Raw genomic sequence first — 19,718 nt, 5'->3', positions numbered from 1 at the left:
CACAATTTGCAACTTTGCTGAATAGAGAAGTACAAGAGGTTTTTAGAATAGTTATGCACAAGCTATATATAGCTTATTATTTTTTGCAAAATCTAGTAACTTTATCTTTACGTCAAAACTGATTTAAAGTCGATGTACTGTATATTCATGTCACAACATTTTGCGCAGGATCCATTTTTTTTAATAAATCAAGCAAGTGTTCTTGAGTTTATTGCTTCGAGTAAAATCGATTAAAGTTGCAATGATTCTAAATTGCCGAAAATGCAGACTTCTTTGTTAAAAATATATAATAATTTCTGCCAAATATGGTCAACGGAATGTTATTTTACTTTTTGTTCCACATATAGACACTACTAGACTGCCCCTGCATCTTCTGTTTATATTTGCACAAATTAAAGTGGCATAAATAGTATAAGAACAAATACATAACTCTCTGGAATACTTTCTGAGATCTTGTGAACCTCCATCTTCTTGCTTCACTCTAAGGGAGCCGTACATCATTATGTCGCCTCAAGATAGAAAGTCTGTATGTTTTTAAACAATAAGGACTGAAAGTAATTATGTTGTGCAGGCCTGTTTAAAAATGAATAGCTGCAGTGCATGAGAGCAGAAGGAAGTGGCCAGCTATGAAGGTAAGGTTCATGCGGAGTAACTTCTACTTATACCATTGCTTAAACAGCTAATTATTTCATTTATTGGATCCCTCAAAGCTTTTTGGCCTTTGCAATAGAGTTTGGGAAGATGATCTAAGTAAGCACAGTCGTTAGCTTTTGAGAAGTATTAAAAGGATTTTCCCTTGTTAGGGACTAACAAAGTTCCTCATTTTAAAGAGTTCACTGTATTAAAAGGGTTGTTCAAGTAAAGATGTTATATTCAGTTATTAAAAAGCAGGAAGCAAACTGAGGCCATGTAAGACGACAAATTGTATTGCATTGTGTTGAAGAATTGCTGCAGGAGGACCATAATTAGGAGCAGTTCTTCACTTTAAAATACATGCTGATTCCTCTCCAGACCTGATTTATTCTGGCACAATTGAAACCAGCAGGATCTCCATTTTAATATGTAGTAATGCACTTCATAGATCTTGTCTGCCGTTGGATTAAAGAACACTTCCATTTTAGCCCAAAGCACTCAAGGCCGAGTGTTATATATATATATATATATATATATATATATATATATATATAATTCTAAAAAAATATTATATAAATTATATATATATTTATATATATATATATGATTTCATTATAAAATAAATACCATATATAAATATAAAAAACTACATATACTAATTATTTATAAACAATTCATTGACGATATCTTAATATTTTATATATCATCTTGATTGTACAAAAAATCTTTTTTATTTAATGTATACATGTACATAATATAGAATCATGATATATGTATGCTTCTGTAGTAAAAGTATAAGAAATTGTTATTATTTTTATTGTTATAGCTAATTCATGTTATCATTGTTTAATGCTTTAATGGCTTTTTTTTCCTGTATGAGTTTGAAAGATTGGACTGCATTTGAATGCACCATACATCTCGTCCTTATATCAGGAGCTAACAAAGTAACTAGCGCTCAGAGTAAAAACTTTAAAATAATATTTGAGTGAGAATTTACATAGCAAACAGCGACACAAACTCACGTGTTTCAAGCCTTGTCACAAAAAAAATTAAAAAACTGGTATTCAAACAAAGATGTGTATAACTTAAATCGAGCAGCGACTTGCGCTTTTGCTGATATTTTCCGACAAGGAGTGCAACAACAACAAGCACTTCCAGCTGTTCCACGCCAACAAGAAACCTGAGGAGCAAAAGTCTTTTTCTGTCAAAACACATTCCATGTAATCACCTCTTATCCAACATCGCTTGACTTGTTGCTTTTTTTTCGACTGCCTCCCAAGGTCAATTATAGAAACAACATTGGTGTGTTTTCATTTAAATTATTCAAGCTGTATCCTTAGCACATAGTGCATTTCATTTTCCGGAGAAAGGAAAAGGCTAGAAGCTAATATAACCAGAGTTAACAAAACATACAAGATGGATTTTTTTTTTAACTTTTTGGAAAGAAAGGGCTAAGACATTTCCTAAAATTAACTTTTTCGATTTAAACAACAAGTGTGCGCTACAAGATAGAGAAGTCCAATTCCTTTTTTCCTCTACCCAACAAAAATTCAAATTGCCTAAGCTAACTCTGACTTCCAACTGACAGGACGCCAGAACACAAACGCGCTTTCGTAAGAGTACACTTTGTTTTCCTGCATTCCTTCACATCATATAACTACTGCTGGAGGAGGGTTTTTTTTTTTCAAGTTCACATATGGGATCTCTCTCAGCGTAATAGAAGCCAAGACATTTGAACAAATTTGGAATGCTTCCAGCCTTTCATGGAGAAGACTGTACACTGATGTGAATGCGGTAGATAATGTAAAGAGATCCAAAAATCCATTTCAAAACTAACCTCATTTGACTTTTGATAGCTACAATTACATAACTAGAAATGTAGTCGTTTTTTTTAACTGTTCCTTCATTTAGCATCATGAAGAGACCAAAGTATTAGAAACAAACACATCAGGATGATGCAATTTTGTAACTGCGCACAATTTTAACCCGTTTGACGTGTGTCATTAAAATGTCATTTGTTAATGGAATTTGTAAATGTATGTACTAGATAGATGGATCTAGTTATCAGTATTGGGTTACTGTATATTGTTAGTTAGCAACCTAGCAAGAAAACTAGATACGGTAGGTAGACTAGCAAGAAAACTCAATTTGATTCAATTAGACTGCTACTGTAAATAGAATATGCTAACAGGCAGGCTTGATAACTAGCCAGCGAAAGAACTAGGTGATGTAAGAAGATGGGTGGGTGATAATGTAGGAAGATTGGGATGGGATGGGATGGGATGGATGGATGGATGCTAGATAGCTAGCTAGCTAGCTAGATAGATAGATAGATAGATAGATAGCTAGATAGCTAGATAGATAGATAGATAGATAGATAGATAGATAGATAGATAGATAGATAGATAGATAGATAGATAGATAGATAGATAGATAGATAGATAGATAGATAATCCTTCCATCCAAACTGCTTGTTCTTAAAACTAATACTTTGACAATCGTTACACGCCCCAAAAATAAAATGTTACGAGGTCCAAAATTTGAATTTTCAAGTGTGCCAGCAAGTTTTGGCTCGCCACATTACATAAGCCAAGCATGGGACACTTTGCTTTAATGAGCCAAAATGTATGTGTAAGCCTGTTGAAGAAGCTCGAGGATGTGTCCATGACGTGTTTATTTTTCTTCCTGAAAAGGACAAAGGGAGAGGTGAGGAAGACTTCATATAGGATGCTGACTCCTCGTCAGCTCATAATCACGCTACGACCCTGACTACGACCCTGCGCTCTTGCAAAGCCTCACCAAGTGAGCCGCAATCGTAAAAGAAAGCGCGAGAGCAACTTTTCTTTCAGGTGGTGACTAATCAATGAATCATCATATTGCGTATCAGCTGAACTCGAGGCAACCTCCTCCACCTTTAACTGGCAAAACTCTGCGCAGCCCACATAATTTGATTAGTATTGATTTAGCTGCAGGGTGTCAGCGCTTATGAAAAGCACTCCTGGTGGAATCAGCGCAAGGAAGACATGACTGCTCAGGTTGGGTCTAATCCCGTTTCCTGTCGAGTTTTGCCGCTGGAGGTTGAAATGTGACCGACCGGGATTACACCAACTTAATCTGGAACAATATATTGGCTTAGTCAGCTATCTCAGACACACCGCGCATGTGTGTGTTTGCCGAGGCTGTGTTGATGTCAACAATATGCAAATGACAAAATGTGCAAACTGTAGGTAAATATGCGAGGAAGTGTGAGGAGGAGGCGCTGTCCAATTTCTCAAGCAATCATCTGAGCACAGGCAAAGCCGGATTTGTGGAAAACCAAAAAACAGAAGGCAGCAGATCAACTGGAGAGACCCACATTGTTAAAGGTTAAGGGTGTAAAAAGGAAAGGTCTATTATGAGAAAAGCTTTACAGGGAAAAGTCAAAAGATCTGAAAGGCTTTCCGTTGCCATTTTGACCAGATAGAGGCCAAAGCACAGTGACACGTCGGGCTCAAGAGGGAATTGTGCGAGGAACTGCAGAGTACTGTCCACCCGCTCGTATCTGTCACCATCTAGCGGCCATGATTGGAAACTTCATTTATGGCATTTATTTTTAATAGCGAAACTATTATCCAGCAGCAATCCATTTCAATTTTTTTGGTATACATTAAATTGTTTTAGGGTTGGTTTGGCTACAAATTGTTTTATAAGGAGCAGTGGCTAAGCACTGCTGTAATTACATTTCTGTTGAATTGACCATTAGAAATGTAATATAGTTGTATTTAATTTTTTTTCAGCTTTTTCTAATCATTAAGCACACGATTACCGTTCAAGTGGTATACAGGCTTATCGTAATTTTGAATATACTATTTAGTAGAGATGTTTGATATGACTTTATTCAGCCTAATAAAGGTATTTACTGGTTAATCGCCGATATCGACGACTTATACCAAAATACTTTGATATGTGTATTTTATTTACCATAATCACAAAAAAAAAAAGTCGAGTAAAGACCTTTTTTCAGATTCAGAAGACATTTTTTTCCCTTACATATCTGTGTCTGGTACGGGCAAACTTAATGTTGACTCAATACCTTAAAACAACACATATACTCAAGGTGGTACGAGAAAGCACTTCAGGAGGTATATGTAATTTTAACAGAGTTTCTGCAAGTACGAGCAAGTTTGATTATTTTTAATGCCATGGATGACACAGTACTGTACAATGTATTTTCAAATTAACAGCAAATTAACTTAAACATGAAGCACCTTATTGCTAAATTGTTTTATAGTGACTCCTTTTGAAATTGACAATGTTTGCAGTTCTAAGAAAAACTGCTTTATTGTGATATATAGGTTTGCTTTTAAAGTTATATGGCGTTGTTTTTTTGTTTGTTTTTTTTTGTCGGGCTATGTATCTAAACATGTGTATGTCAAATGGGGAAAACACCTCGGAGAGTCCGGTAATTTTTTTTAAAGAATTTCTGCAGGTATAGCAAACCTAATTTAATGCAATTTCATGCCTTAGCAAGAACAGTACATATTTATTTTCAAATCATGAGCAAATTAACTGGCACATGAAACAACTTATCTCTAAATTGTGTTTTAAACTTTGTAAAACATTCATGCCGTTATTTTGTTAAATACTATTCAAGATGCCTATTGTGAGCGAGAAATGCAACAGATTATGTTACACAAACTACATTCTAGAGTTGATGAATAAAATACATCTACATACCAATATGGTTCCCGTGTTTATTAAACACGGATGGCATAGCACTCTGCTTTGCGCTGGTTAGTAAGTACTTTACAGAAAAATATTTTACAGAGGTACTGTACATCACTGAAAAAAAGGTTGAGAACCACTGTAGGTTAATAAAAGTTATATACAATTCTTGACATCTCTCACTTTTGAACAATAGCACTCTCAACACATATCTTAATACAAATCATTAGTATAATATAAATGTACTAATATTTGAATGAGTCCTTATTCCAAATTCAATTTGAGTTTTGTAAGTGTCATTATTAGTTTGAGATTTCAAAGGCCAGTTTTGGAATCCCTGTTCTCAACTAACTTCATCAAAGTGAAAGATTGACTTTTAATCGTGCTATAACTTCGACTACAAAAGTGCAAAAGTGTAGTTTGCCTACCTTTGCCCGAGACAACCTCGCTCTCCGTCCGCCAGCGGAATCCAAACTTTTGAAAGAGAAAGGGAAAGAATCCCAATGAGTCGCCTTATGTGTTGCTTTTCAAAGCAGCGCCTTCAATGTAGCGGCGGCTCCATTCACATTAAAGCGGAGATAACTGGAAGGGCATTTTGTCGAGCGCAGACTTTTGCCAAGGCCGGTATGGAAATAAAACGCCATCGCTTTTTGTCATGTTAAATGGAACCGACCCAAAATTTAATGGCTTCTCTTCCCGGCTCACGCTCCGGCGAGCCCGTCCTCGCCGGGGATACGACCCGATACGCGAAAAGTATGCGGGCGCCCGGAACATCATATAAAGTATTAATGTTCAAGTGGGAGTCATGTCACCGAGCCCCGGTGACAAAATACAACATTTAATCAGGTGACGACATTATGTGAAAAGTATGAGCAATGCGCATGGGAAGGTGAGAAAGGGAACATAATGAATCAAGCTTGACTTTCATTTTCCATTTGCAACTCCTGTCATTGATTAAGAATAAAGAAATACTTGTAATTCTGTGCACTGGAAGGTTTTTTGTGTGAAACTTTAACAACGGCACTTTGACATAATAGTCCCCTCTATTCAACCTTCGATTCTTGTTACCGTGACAACTGAGCAATTATTTTACCCTGAAGTCATTTATTTGGTTATTTACGCAATCATAAAAAAAGAGAAATACAGTGCCACTCAAACGTATGGAAACACCTTCAGCTTCGCATGGTCTCAAACAGATGGAGAGGTCAAAAATTCAATCTATTGGCTCTTGGCAAAACAATTTGTGAACTTAGAGTCATTCCTGGTTATAAAGTATCATCCACATTCAGGAAGCTCCATATCCTTTTTTTTGATACCAGTATGAGCACTCATTTTTTGTAGTATTTTGACTCAATAGTACTAATCAGTAGTTTTGCTACCCCTCACAAAAAACAATCACCAGTATTTTAAAGAACGATCTAGATAGTCTTATAAATATATCTTATATATCTTATCATATTCTAAAGTCATATGAACATAGTGGTAATTGTCTTTTTCTAGTAATTTCTGCAAACGAGCAATTGCCGCTAGAATTGGTTGCCATCGTGAATACCGATACTTTGAAATCGGTCAGAAACTGAAACTCCGCATTGATATTTGCCCGTCACTAATCCACATTACAAAACTGACTGAATAACTATCAGAATGTGCAAAGCTATTGTCTACTTTGAAGAAGCTAAATTATAAAAACAATCTGTTTCATTATTCTTGTTTATCAAATGATTCCATCAAAATTGCATTATGTCAATGACTTAAGGTTTAATATGCACTTAAGGAATTTGACCGGCACTGCACATTTTTTTTAATAACCTTAAATAACCTAAAATTTTTACTTACTGAATTATTCCATCAATACTGTATTTCAATGTAATGTAAATGACTAAAGTTTTGTGACTGAAGTATTAATCTGCACCAGGTATTTTTAAATAATGATAAAATACTGAAATACAGGATGTTTCCGAACTTTTGAATAGTACGGCACGATTCAAATAACTTGATAGTAATAGTACGTCTAGATTTTTTAGACACAAAGAAAATAGAGATAGTATTTAGCAGGGTTTGACGAAGCTTCATGACGCATTTATATTTTATTTTACTCCTCTAGATGGCACTCTTGGTTCAAAAAGTCAGGAAAAATTTACTCTGTTTCCACTGTGCTAGTGTTAATCTAAACCAAGAGCGTTGAATTAAACATTCAAATTGTGTAACAATTGTGTATCGGTATCTGGCCGATATTGGCCTTAAATCAAGGTAATCCCGATGGCAACCAATTCTAGTGTCATTTACCATGTTACAATGGCATTTTTTAATCCAGTATTTTTAAGAACACAGTTCAGTTATATTCGACCTTTAGGTACAATTCACTACAGGTGTTTTATTTTTATTCAGTTTGTTCTTATCACCAACTTGATCTATTGAGCCCACCTTGTTTTCCTTATATCGACTGAGATCAGCTATGCAGTACTCCTTAAACAGCTTATCGTAATACTTCTTTGCCATTTCCTTCTCCCTAGGACACAAAAATATGCAAGTTAAAAAAACACAGAATGTCCACAAAAATGCAGAAGCATCTGAAAAAATAGGTGACTGTAAAATTCTACCAAGTCATGTCCTCTTCGTCCTCTTGCCTCCAGAGGAAGCGATGATTCTCACGGAGAACATCCGAGTCTGTTTTGTCGTTTGCTCTGAAAGGAAGAAAAAAAAATGTTTCATTGAGGAATGTTGAAGATCTGAGATGGTTTAAGATAAGAGGAAAATATATACGTGGAGCGTTTGAAGTCAGCCATATGTCCACCATAGTAAAGTATGTAGTCGCCGACAAACTTCTTATGTCGCTCAAACTGGAGACGGCTTCTTAAGGACGTTAATCTAGACATTTATTTTGCAGACGTTTGGTGTCGATTAAACACAAGAGGATACAGCAGTCAGTGATATCAAGTGGGCTCTTCTATTCCTGGCTTCCTCCCTGCAAATAACAAAGATTAACAATATAAGAATTTGACATATAACAAGTGACTTAGACACTTATACAAGATGAATGACAATTCATTAAATTATTGACATCAAGCATCTTTCAAACACGTACAGTTAAAAATGTAGTATTGTACAAATATTCAAACTGGTTGGATTGCAGCATACCTGTCCAATTCATTGGCATGAAAAGCACGGTGAGCAACCTGAGAGTGTCGATCTTTCTGGAATGGCTTTTGTAAAATTTCCTCTTCATGTTTCCTGCCATTAAAAAGAGAAAATGAACATCGCCTTACTTCATTTCATCCACATTACCATTAATAGATAAATTTCAGTGATGTTCAGGGCGGAATATTCCAATATTACAGCCTCATATTTTACCTTTTAAGTCTACTCTCTGAGGTCTCTCCTTGTCTCTCGTCGTCACTAAAATCTGAGTCATAGTTGGCACCGCCACCATGCACCTTTCGGTACACAAGAAGAACGTTTATTTTAGTCTATCTTAATACTTATTTTAATGTACAAGACATGCACGAGGTGATTTGCTTCACGGTGAAGAAGGAGATATGCCGCAATGGAGGATAAAGCTGTGCAAACGGAATTATGACATCATTGATCATTTTTAAAAGATAAACGACATGCTGGCTAGAAAACGAAACTACTTTAACTTGAACTATCTATGCAAGTGCATTTAGATTCATTGATTAGGTATTAACGATTTAATGACGCAACAATCGCCTCGTGGTAATACGAAATTAACTACTGATCAAAATAAAGGCATTATTGTATTCAACCTTCCAAAATTATATTGAATCATTACATACTTTGACGAGATTGTCCATGATTTAAGTGTCCGCATGAAAACGCTACTCAAGTGTTTACAAATTGGCGTCGCTGGTTAATGACGTCTACCATAACTGAACGCGCTGTGATTACATCACACTCGCGCGGATGCGACGGACGCGTTTGAAAATCATAAACGACCAATTCCTCACATGTAACCTCAAAAAGACCACTAATGCTGGATCATCATAGTTTTCTGCGTTAAATACATACGTCTATATACACCGTGTTAACTTTTTAGCCATTTACGTCAAATGAAGACATTGTTTGATTGCATTTTGCATTAAATTGATTTATTCGTCCTTTTATGAGCATACATATTCACATTTTCACTACCACGTAGGTGTATTGTAATAAAATATGTTACATAAAAAATATAAATCACGCAGGAAATGAATTGGGAATTTATTCTAGGATCCAGCTGAATTCACAAAAGAGATGCATGTGGTCGTTTAAATCCTGGATTGAACTATAAAGAGGCTATTATGTTTGAGAAATGTCAAGTCATCCGTTTTTAAAGGTGGCGAAGAAAGAAGTCTTGTGTTTTGTGCCATATTTCCCATCCGCACAGAACAAAGAGACTAATGTGGGACAACGGGAAGTGATTACTGTTGAACGATTTTATCAATAATGTAATATATTATGTCACTGCTTTAAAGGAAAATCTGGTGCCTGTGTTTTCGTCATACACTACAGCTAGACCAACGAAGCGATTAATTTTGTGGGGACTTGCTTATTAAAATGTTTCGTGCTCAAAATGAATATTTAATGTACCTTATTACCATAGCAAAGCGTGAAAGAAAAAGGGGGCCATCCTTTCGATGAGGCAGGTGCATTTGTTTAGAGCTCCGTGAATGAATAGCCTCCTAAATAGCCGTGTACAGATTAGAAGCGCGCATAAATAATGTCAATAAAAGCTGGAGCTGCTGATAAGAGAAAGAAAAAACACGTATAATTGTTTGTAAACCCCCCCTCTCTTTCTCATGGGGTCCAACTTCTTTGTATGCAGCGGACTAATAAGAAGCAGACAACACTTTGAGGAGGGAGGCAGGAGAGAAAGAGAGAAGGGGGTGGGGAGGGGGTGCTATTTAGCAGGGTGACATCAATCTGGGTCCTGTTCTCGGTGCCCATTTGGAGTCCTGCACGCTGGACCGGTGCCTCGGATCGAAAGCTTTGCACAAAAAGAAGGGGGAGAAAAACGAGTTTCGGTTTGATTTTACCGAGAAGTTGCATGGTTGCAAGTCTCAAGCGGGACAAGAGAGGAGAGAATGGCATCCCCCTGGACGCTCGTGGTTTGGATGCTCGCTGCGTGTTTGCTTTTAGCAGACGCACGGAGAGTAAAGCAGCCCCGATGCCCCGTTGGATGTACTTGCACCAAAGATAATGCCCTGTGTGAGAACGTCCGAGCTGTGCCTCACACCTTCCCATCAGATGTGCTGTCACTGTAAGTGGCTGCTTTTGTTTTGTTTGCATCATGTGCTGCACGCTTCTAAAATGTAAATTGCAAATGTCCATGGTGTTCAGGTCTTTTGTCAAGTCTGGATTCAATGAAATCACCGGAGGAAGCTTTGTGCATACACCTGCCTTGCAACTACTGTGAGTCGATCGGTGTTTTGCAATATTGTTATTTACAACAAATGAGGGATATGTGAAGGGACTTCAGAGGGATGCGTGAGATTTTAACAGGGCTCCTTCACCTATGCGCAAATCCAACTAAATTCTGGACTTTTTAATGTGTGATAAGAACAGGACAATTTTCTTTTCAAATTGACAGCAAATTAAATGGAACATGGAACCATTCTTGTGTTATAGCCACTCTTTTGCAAAACATTCTTTATTTTGTTTTTTTTTTTAAGGATGAAAATCGTCATTAGTGACAACACTTCAGAGCAGATGAGGCATAAGTAAAACCAATTGAATAATTTTCTGGAATTGTTGAGTAAAACACATATCGATATACTGCTACAAATGTCTTTCCAATGTTTAATAATTCAGACATGGATGGCTCTCCATTCTGTAATTTTTTCTCCATCCAAAAACTTATTTCACAGGAGGTACATAAGCACCGACTTAGAAAAATTTAATTATATAGTACGAACAAAAAACACTGTACCCCAATTTGAGTGCTCTAAACTTGACTTGACATTCACTGTATACATTTGTGCCAATAACCAATATCTTACACCAATAAATAGTGAGAATTTCCTACAATTTAGTGCATCTTTCTTTATACACATCTTTGTTCTAATATTATTTAAATGAACGGTGTAAAAATACATTTGTATAAATAACAAATAGCTAAAGTTGATGATGCTCAGTTTTGTCAATTTTACTATTCCAACAATTAGTTTCCTATTATTATGGTCATTATTATTCTTAAATAAGTGTTTCTAAAAACTTAGAGTTACATCTGTTTGCGCTTTTGCAGTCTTACATTTATTATATGTGTCATACTTTAAAATGAAGCCTTGTGCGAGAATGCCAATCAAACAATCAAAATAATTTTGAAGGACTTTAAATTATACATTGATGCAAATGCACATTGCTGATGTTTACTTCGAATGATGGTTCACAGAAACATGTGTGAAGTTGACATCATTCATAAATAATGAGAAACACGTGGGAGCGCCATGCAAATGAGTCATCGCCTATGATCCAGTTTTTGCTTATTTTGTCTTCACAGATTGTTCACAGCCAATTCGTTTGACCTCATCGATGATGACGCATTCGTCGGTTTGCCGCATCTTGAATATCTGTAGGTATTTTGTTTTTATTTTTTTTAAACCTGTTTGTAAAATAACCACGTATAAAAAATATCTTTTACAGATTCATTGAAAATAACAAGATTGCATCAATCTCCCCTTTTGCATTCCGGGGCCTCAAATCCTTGATTCATCTGTGAGTATTATTCACGAATACACCAAATAAAAAACTCATTCACTCCCAAAGACGTAATTATTTGTCTTAACAGTGTCGAGACATTCAATCGCAGGTACTTATTTATGTTTTTGTTTGTTTGTTTTTCATTTGAAAAGGTAAAGAAAGGTCTAAAAATACGGATAACTGGCATTGGATGAGTTGATTGCTAATCACGCACAAGTTAACACTAATGCATATCAGTTTCCCCAACCGCATACCGGCTTGTGCAAAGATAAAGTTGCATGCGTGTGACCTGCAGGTTCAGTCTAAAAATAGCAGTGCTGTAACTTTCATCTAGGTGACCTATAATCATTTTCTGAGATTTCACAAGTCATTCTAGTAGGACTTGCAAAGTGCAGAGCAGTGCAGTCCTAGGTTGGTGGTTCTCAAACAGGGATCCATGACCACTTGGGATATGTTAAAAAACTTGAGTGAGTTCAAGGGATTTTAACAGAGTTTGTGTAGGTGTCACCAAATTTAATGCTTATTTAGATTGTGACAAAAAAAAAACGCTATTGATTTCTTTTCAAATTAAGAGCAAATTAATTAGAACATGGTGTTTTTTTTCCTGGGTTGTGTTGTGTCGTGAGTCCTATGTAAAATGTCGTACAGTATGCCTTCAATGTCCTAAATGCTTTGTGCTGGTTCAGAGATACTGGGAAAAAATAAATAAATAAATAAATAAAAACCACATGGGGGTACCTTGCAGCTGATTTTAATGTGATTTGATGTACACCTAAAACAGGAAATTTCAGCCAAATGTCCCCTAACCAGTACAAAACATTTTTGGATGGAAAAAAAAGGCATTTTTGTCGGATTTATTAAACATTGGAACATTTTAACTTCATTCGTAATTGTCACTTCAGGCATATTTTATTCTGTGTCATCACCTGTTTTATTCTTTGTTCATTTGTCATGAAATTATATCAATGACAGCTGTGTAGTTAGTCATTTAAGGTGCTTCATTTTCCAATTAATTTGCTCTTCAATTGAAAATATGCTGTTCCTGTCACAACATTGAAAAACATGAATGTAGATTTGTGGATACCTGCAAAAACCCATTTAAAATTTCACATACCCCTTGAAGTGCCAGAGAAAACGCGTACCCTCAATTGAGATCCACTGTTTTAAATTTCTGCCTTAATATCAGCAGTTAAGTTATTCACTTCCAGCCTTGTCAATTGGATGGATTTTTGATATATTTAGCTGTCAATTGCAGCCAATGAGCCAACCTAATAAAAATAAATTTGGACATCTATATTGGCAATGAATGATCTAAGAGTGTTTCCAATCTAATGTTCAATATGTATTGGTTGTGTCGAGCCAGAACACTTCATTGTAAACAGGATGTGATATTACACTACAAATGCGAAGTGGGCCACAGCACCGACTTCCTGGAAGACTGTTCAAAGGTTGCCAAGCAACCAGCATTAGTAATGAGAAAAGCAGAAGCAATTCCCTAAAATCAAAACACTCAAGAAATACGGCACAACTTTTGAGGTAATTATGTCAGACGCTAATTCTGTAACAAAGATAAATTGCATCAAAAATGAACGGAAGTCATCTAATTACATATGATGAATGCATTATTAAATTGGCCAAGCTGTCTAAATCTTGTCCCTTTGGAGTGCAGCCATGCAAAAATTCTCCACTCGGAACACCAAGTTCCAAATAAATAATGTAACGCTGCAGAATTAAGCTGACTTTTTCAATTCTCCTCTCAGTTTAGTTTGGGGTTCAGACCAAATGTCCCGACTCAACAAATGTACAATGTTTCTTCTTTCTTTCTCTTGAAGGAGTTTGGCTTATAACAACCTTGAGACTCTGCCTAAGGATGTGTTCAAGGGGATGGATGCTTTGACTAAAGTGTGAGTATTGATCGTTTGGACATTTATAATGGCTGATTAAGGCCAAAAAGTCTCCGTTTGTCATGATTTTGTAACAATAATGGGTTGGGAGACTGCATTTTGCGTCTGGGGAGTTTTATTACTTAACTGTGGGGAGTGTTTATTAGGGGGAAGCCTTTATTTGTTGAAATGCAATTTTGCAAATTACAATTAGGGGCAGGCCAAATGATCAATTTGCAGATTTGAAAATAATCATAATCAGCCCTAAAAATGCCAATAAAATACCATATATTCTCTCTTCCTGGAGGACCAGATTCATTTACCCGCTACACAATTACTTAGAATAGAATAATCTGCTGATTATTTTCAAAATTAATCAATGAATCCGTGAAAGCCATTTTTTTTCATTTACATTTCTTTATTCAAAAATAGTACATTAGTTGAAATTGATCATACAAATATCAGAAACTTGATTCAGTTAATGCTTTAGTCTGTAACATGTGGGAAAGATAATCTGCTTTTATGAAGATGACCAACATTGGAAAATATTTGCTGCTGACAAGCAAAAAATTCTGGGTATTTGAAGAATTTCAAATTGAAATTTTTGAAATTTTTATTTTATCTTATTTTTTTAAGGGCCGATCATTAGTAGTCAAGGTGGTGAAATTGACCCAAATATTGGGTCGTTCCTTTTCCTGACTCATAATTGGGTTATATTTGACACAGCTGTATTTGGAGTGTTTAGTTTTCTACTGTAAATCATGTTCTCCAAAATTTCAAAATAACAGAAATTGTTAAGTTTTACTAATGTTATCATTTCAAACAAAAAGTAAAGCAAGTTTCCAAGGTCAGCAGAATCTTTTGTTAAGTTAACTGAAAATGGAGACAAATATTCCTCTGAAGTTGACACAATTTTAGAATGATTTATTATTGCCCATCAGTTCTTTTCAATTAAGGTAGATGCCAATATCTGTCAAAATGTCAAATATCAGTGCAGATAATTAGCATAACCAATAAGCATATCCTAATTAAAAAAAGGTATCCACTCAATTAATCCCTTATTAAAAATGATTATTAATGTATTTACTAATTGATTAGTTGTTGATCAGTTGTTTCATCTATTTCATCAATTGGAGGATCACTGGGTGACATCAGTCATAAGTGGAAATATGGATGTATTGTATCGGAGTTTTCTTGATTTAATGGATATTTGCACAGAAATAACAGCATATGACTCCCATCATGTTACGCACAGTATTTATCATCTACTATGTTAACTCATTCACTGCCATTTATGACTATAGACATCAAAGAACCATTTTCACTGAACTGACAATAAGTTAAGTATTCTATTTGTCATTGGCATGTATTGAAGAATAAAAATTCATTACTTGCAGTAAATAACCAACTCATGTTTGCAGAAGAACATTTAATTCATTCACCGCCATTGATGGCTAGAGATGTCAAAGATCCGTTTTTTTACCGGACTGACAGTGAATGGGATAATCACTCATTCGTTATGTGATTATATGAAGGGATCTGAGAGGCAACAACCTACTGTGCGATTGCAAACTCAAGTGGCTAATAGAGTGGATGCACCACACCAACGCCACATTGGATCAAATCTACTGCAGCGGGCCGCCCATCCAGCAGGGCAAGAAGATCAATGACCTGCTGCCGCACTCCTTTGATTGCATCACGTCCGGTATCAAAAGACACATTGTGTTTACCTACTGAATATGGATGTATTTTTAAAGGGAACAAAAAGAATGGTTGTGACATTATCCTTTGCAGAATTTGCCGCATATCAGTCGCTGAAGTTTGAGTCCATTTCCGTAGAGGCCTTCAACTTTGGCAAAGATCAGTATGTTGTGTTTGCGCAACCGTTCGCTGGGACATGCAGCTTCCTGGAATGGGATCACGTTGAGATGACCTTCAGAAGCTTTGACACCATTGAAAGTACGTGAGGGTAATATCCACAAACTGCAAATCAACAGCGAGGTAGAAACGATTCTGTGACATTTTCAGGCACTTCCACTGTGGTCTGCAAGCCCATGGTGATCCGCAACAACCTCTTTGTCATCGTGGCACAGCTGTTTGGTGGCTCCCATATTTACAAGCGGGACATTTCTGCCAACAAATTCATCAAGATCCAGGACATCGACATTCTAAAAATCCGCAAACCCAATGACATTGAGACCTTCATGATCGACGGGGAGTCGTTCTTTGTCATTGCGGATAGCTCGAAGGTTGTCTGTCTTGTTCTAAATCAGGGATAGGGAACTTTGGTTGCTCGAGAATCGTATCTTGTCTCTCCCTTGAAACATGTGATTCAAAACAGGCAGGAAACGACTATTGAAGAGCAAGAGTTCCCTAGCCCTCGTCTTTGTTCATTCTCTTACGTTCCATAATTTCTCGGCTGGAAATGACTCTGACATTTGGCTCTTCTTGTAGGCCGGCTCCACAACGATATACAAATGGAATGGAAATGGATTCTACTCTCACCAGTCTCTCCACCCGTGGTACCGAGATACAGATGTGGAATACTTGGAGATCTCCAACAAACCCCACTTGATCTTGTCCAGCAGCTCCCAGAGGCCTGTGGTTTATCAGTGGAACAGGGGCCAGAAGAAGTTTGACCGTAGGACTGACCTACCGGAAATGGAGGACGTCTTATCTGTCCAACACTTCCGGGTCAAAAGTAAGATCTTAGATTTGAAAGTATTGACTTTTACAAGTTGGGACATAAAACAAAAGAGATTGAAGTCTCTAAGTAATTAGCTAAACCTATGAACCGTTGTCCTCTTCTAAAGGTGAGCTCTTCATTTGCTTGACGAGATTTATCGGGGACTCCAAGGTGATGCGTTGGGACGGTGCCATGTTCAAGGAGATACAGACGTTTCCCTCCCGTGGATCTATGGTTTTCCAGCCTGTCTCCATTGGCAACTGGCAGTACGCCATCCTGGGCAGCGATTACTCGCTGACGCAGGTCTACCAGTGGGACACCAAGAGGGGCCATTTTGTGCCATCCCAGGAGCTGAGCATCCAGGCGCCACGGGGCTTTTCTCTGGTGTCTGTCGACGGGCGAGAGTTCCTTATTGCATCCAGCTTTAAGGGGAAGTCTCAAATATACGAGCATCTCATGATTGATCTTAGCAATTAAATTCACCGTGCAGTTTGGATTACCTGCCTTCGTCATTTTTTATCCGATATTTGGTTCAATTATTTTAGAAAGCAGGCAGCGCGTATGCAAGGGTGACCCCCTCGCATATTGTTGAGAAGATCGGAGAGAATAGAAAGTTCAGGTGGCAGCTCACGAGAATTGTATATAGAACAGAATACAGCCTGGTGCGGAACCTATACAATCCAAATCTGTATAATCACACCAAATGGAATTCAAGCGATATTATAGCTGTTCACGCAAATATGCTGCCCAAACTCTCATCGTGCACGATGTCAAGAGATTTCACAAAACCTTAGATCTTCTGCTATTTGACATCAGCAGCAGCAGCAGTTCTTTTTTTGTGGGATTTTCAATCAAGAGGTTCTGGGTTCAAACGTTTGCCCCTTCTGTGGGTAGTTAGATTTTCTCTGGGTATTCAGGCTTTCTCCGAAATTCCAAAAACATACATGCTAGCTCAATTTAAGTTAACTTTTAGTTCCGCAATAGGAATATTTGAAAGATTCCATTTTAGGATGTCCTGATTTTCAAAAACACAAATTAAATATAAAAATAAAATAAAAACAAAGCCCAAAATGCGGATCTACCCCGGTGAAAATTAGACCTCTGGTCACTCTACTCTAACATTGCTATAACTTGCCCGTACTAGATGTGAATGGTTCTTTTGTCTCGGTGCCCTGTGGTTGAACCTGGTCTACCCGGCCTCAGCTGGGAAAGACTCCAGCTCACCCTTGACCCTGAGCAGAACCAGCAGTATAGAATAATGTTTAGTTGAACAAACTGTAGATTTACATGTATCCCGGAATGGATCATGTTCCACTGTGAAAGCTACTAGCTTTAGCATTCTAACTGCGACTCAGCTACAATTTAGCATAAGCAAAAACAAAACGCCATAGTGAGAATCACATTCATTGTGCTAGGCCCATCTGTTGTCACCAAGCGCAGAGCACGGAATGAAGAATCCACTCAGCTCTTCTCCATCAACTCTGTGGCCATCGGTTATGCAAGATTCCATGCATGATGCAGACACTCACAGTGTTGCTTTTCAGATGAATGACTCGCTAGAAGCATCCCTCTGTGTCACCCTTTCACTGCACTCTTGCCCCTTTTTCACCCTCAGTGACAAAAGCATTGTTTGTATATACAGTACCTGTACTTTCACACAGTCCTCTTATTGGAAATCACAATGGAATTTTGAAAACAGTTAACGTTACTGACAACAATTTGCCAAATACAATTTGTACTCCTTTTTTATGATATTGTATAAAGTAATTTATGATACAGCTTTTGTTAGTAGAGATGACCACACAGTGTTTTAGTTTTTTAATAGACTTTTTGTGTCACTTGTGATGTTAGCCAATGGTACATGTTTTTGCTGTTATTAACTCGAGTATAAGAGTTGTATTTTTTATCGATTTAAATTCCCAATAAAAAATACACAAATACGAGATTACATTTGCTAGTTTCATTACGTTTTTCATTTTTCTATCACCACTGCACACAAGATACAGATGTTTGTCATTTTGATACAGTGGTTACGATATGTGACATCAACAGTGAAACAAACATACCCTGTGAAAAGTTCAATAGATAAAATTGGTAATACGGCTTTTAAACTGAAGCAATTCGTGACCTGAATTAGTGAATTATTTATTTAGGGTGAGGACCCTAATCTGTGGATATTGATAGATGGATAACAATCGACAGAGATTTATGTCAATTGCAAGAGGCAAAATGGCTGCCGCGAGAGATAGATAAAATGGGGTAGATTTTGCTCCTGATTTATAACCCGCACAGTGGCAACTAATTCATGGTCAGGCCAGTTAAAATAGATTTTCAACTAAAAACTTGTCAATGTGCCAACCCATTACAAAAGGGATTAAAAAAAACAAAAAAACAAATCAACCTCTACCACATGGATTTTCATTTATGTCCATTTCAGCTTCATCTCGGTATTTCTCTTGATATTTTTCCTGTTTGTAAGTGGGACCAGACAACGACGACAAAATATCCATGTTATGTATATATATATATATATATATATATATATATATATATATATATATATATATATATATATATATATATATATATATATATATATATATATATATATATATATATATATATATTTTTTTTTTTTTAATATATATTTTTTTTAAACAAAAGAAACATTTTTGACCTGACTTAATCTCCAATAAAGGGAAATGGTGGATAATTGCAAAACTGTACAGGTTTTATATATGTGTACAAGGTACATGGAAGAACCTAAAACCGTGTTTTTTTTCATGTCATAGGTGCAATAGGACACATGGTGTTTCACCCATATATAAGTGGTGTAAAACATTAAAAAGGCAGGGAATTAAAATGTATCTTTGAAACGGTCTGTACATAATGTTGGCCCTGTTCCAAAGTGATCTGGAACATAGCATGTGAACGTGACAAATGAGTCATGAACAGCTAATGATAAGTACAGTTGTGACTACTTTCGCCACCTCTATTTAAGGGGCAAAATGTGCACATCGTGATAAAATGCCTTTATCAGAGCGTTTGATATGCCTGGATAACGTAAGGCACGTCAGTCAGGTAAAGCAAACGTTGACTTTGGAGTCGTTCTGGAC

At 36.7% G+C, this 19,718-nt stretch overlaps 2 protein-coding genes across 3 annotated transcripts in view; one reads left to right on the top strand and one right to left on the bottom strand.

Moving 5' to 3' along the window:
* fra10ac1 (FRA10A associated CGG repeat 1) overlaps positions 1-9,220 on the bottom strand; it is a 30,660-nt gene extending 21,440 nt beyond the window's left edge. For both annotated transcript variants that reach the window (XM_088439548.1, XM_088439547.1), the window contains exons 1-8: positions 9,132-9,220; positions 8,689-8,771; positions 8,476-8,568; positions 8,257-8,302; positions 8,101-8,177; positions 7,938-8,021; positions 7,762-7,846; positions 5,766-5,811 (exon numbers count right to left, since the gene is read on the bottom strand). In XM_088439548.1, the coding sequence (XP_088295674.1) occupies positions 5,766-5,811; positions 7,762-7,846; positions 7,938-8,021; positions 8,101-8,177; positions 8,257-8,302; positions 8,476-8,568; positions 8,689-8,771; positions 9,132-9,149 (532 nt within the window). In that variant the 5' untranslated portion in view covers positions 9,150-9,220. The remainder of the gene's footprint in view (positions 1-5,765; positions 5,812-7,761; positions 7,847-7,937; positions 8,022-8,100; positions 8,178-8,256; positions 8,303-8,475; positions 8,569-8,688; positions 8,772-9,131) is intronic.
* A 1,036-nt stretch (positions 9,221-10,256) lies between these two features.
* lgi1b (leucine-rich, glioma inactivated 1b) lies at positions 10,257-18,550 on the top strand. Its single transcript, XM_088439618.1, has 10 exons — positions 10,257-10,594; positions 10,675-10,746; positions 11,834-11,905; positions 11,977-12,048; positions 13,866-13,937; positions 15,452-15,621; positions 15,711-15,875; positions 15,945-16,165; positions 16,371-16,617; positions 16,730-18,550. Exons 1-10 carry the CDS (start codon positions 10,419-10,421, stop codon positions 17,077-17,079), a joined length of 1,617 nt encoding a protein of 538 aa, XP_088295744.1. The 5' UTR covers positions 10,257-10,418; the 3' UTR covers positions 17,080-18,550.
* Positions 18,551-19,718: the final 1,168 nt, after the last annotated feature.

This window comes from Hippichthys cyanospilos, chromosome 17 (assembly GCF_059441005.1).
Source record: "Hippichthys cyanospilos isolate Australia breed blue-spotted pipefish chromosome 17, RoL_Hcya_1.0, whole genome shotgun sequence".
NCBI classification, from domain to species: domain Eukaryota; kingdom Metazoa; phylum Chordata; class Actinopteri; order Syngnathiformes; family Syngnathidae; genus Hippichthys; species Hippichthys cyanospilos.
Note: the sequence above shows the minus strand (reverse complement) of the source record. Positions and strands in the feature narration are given on the sequence as shown.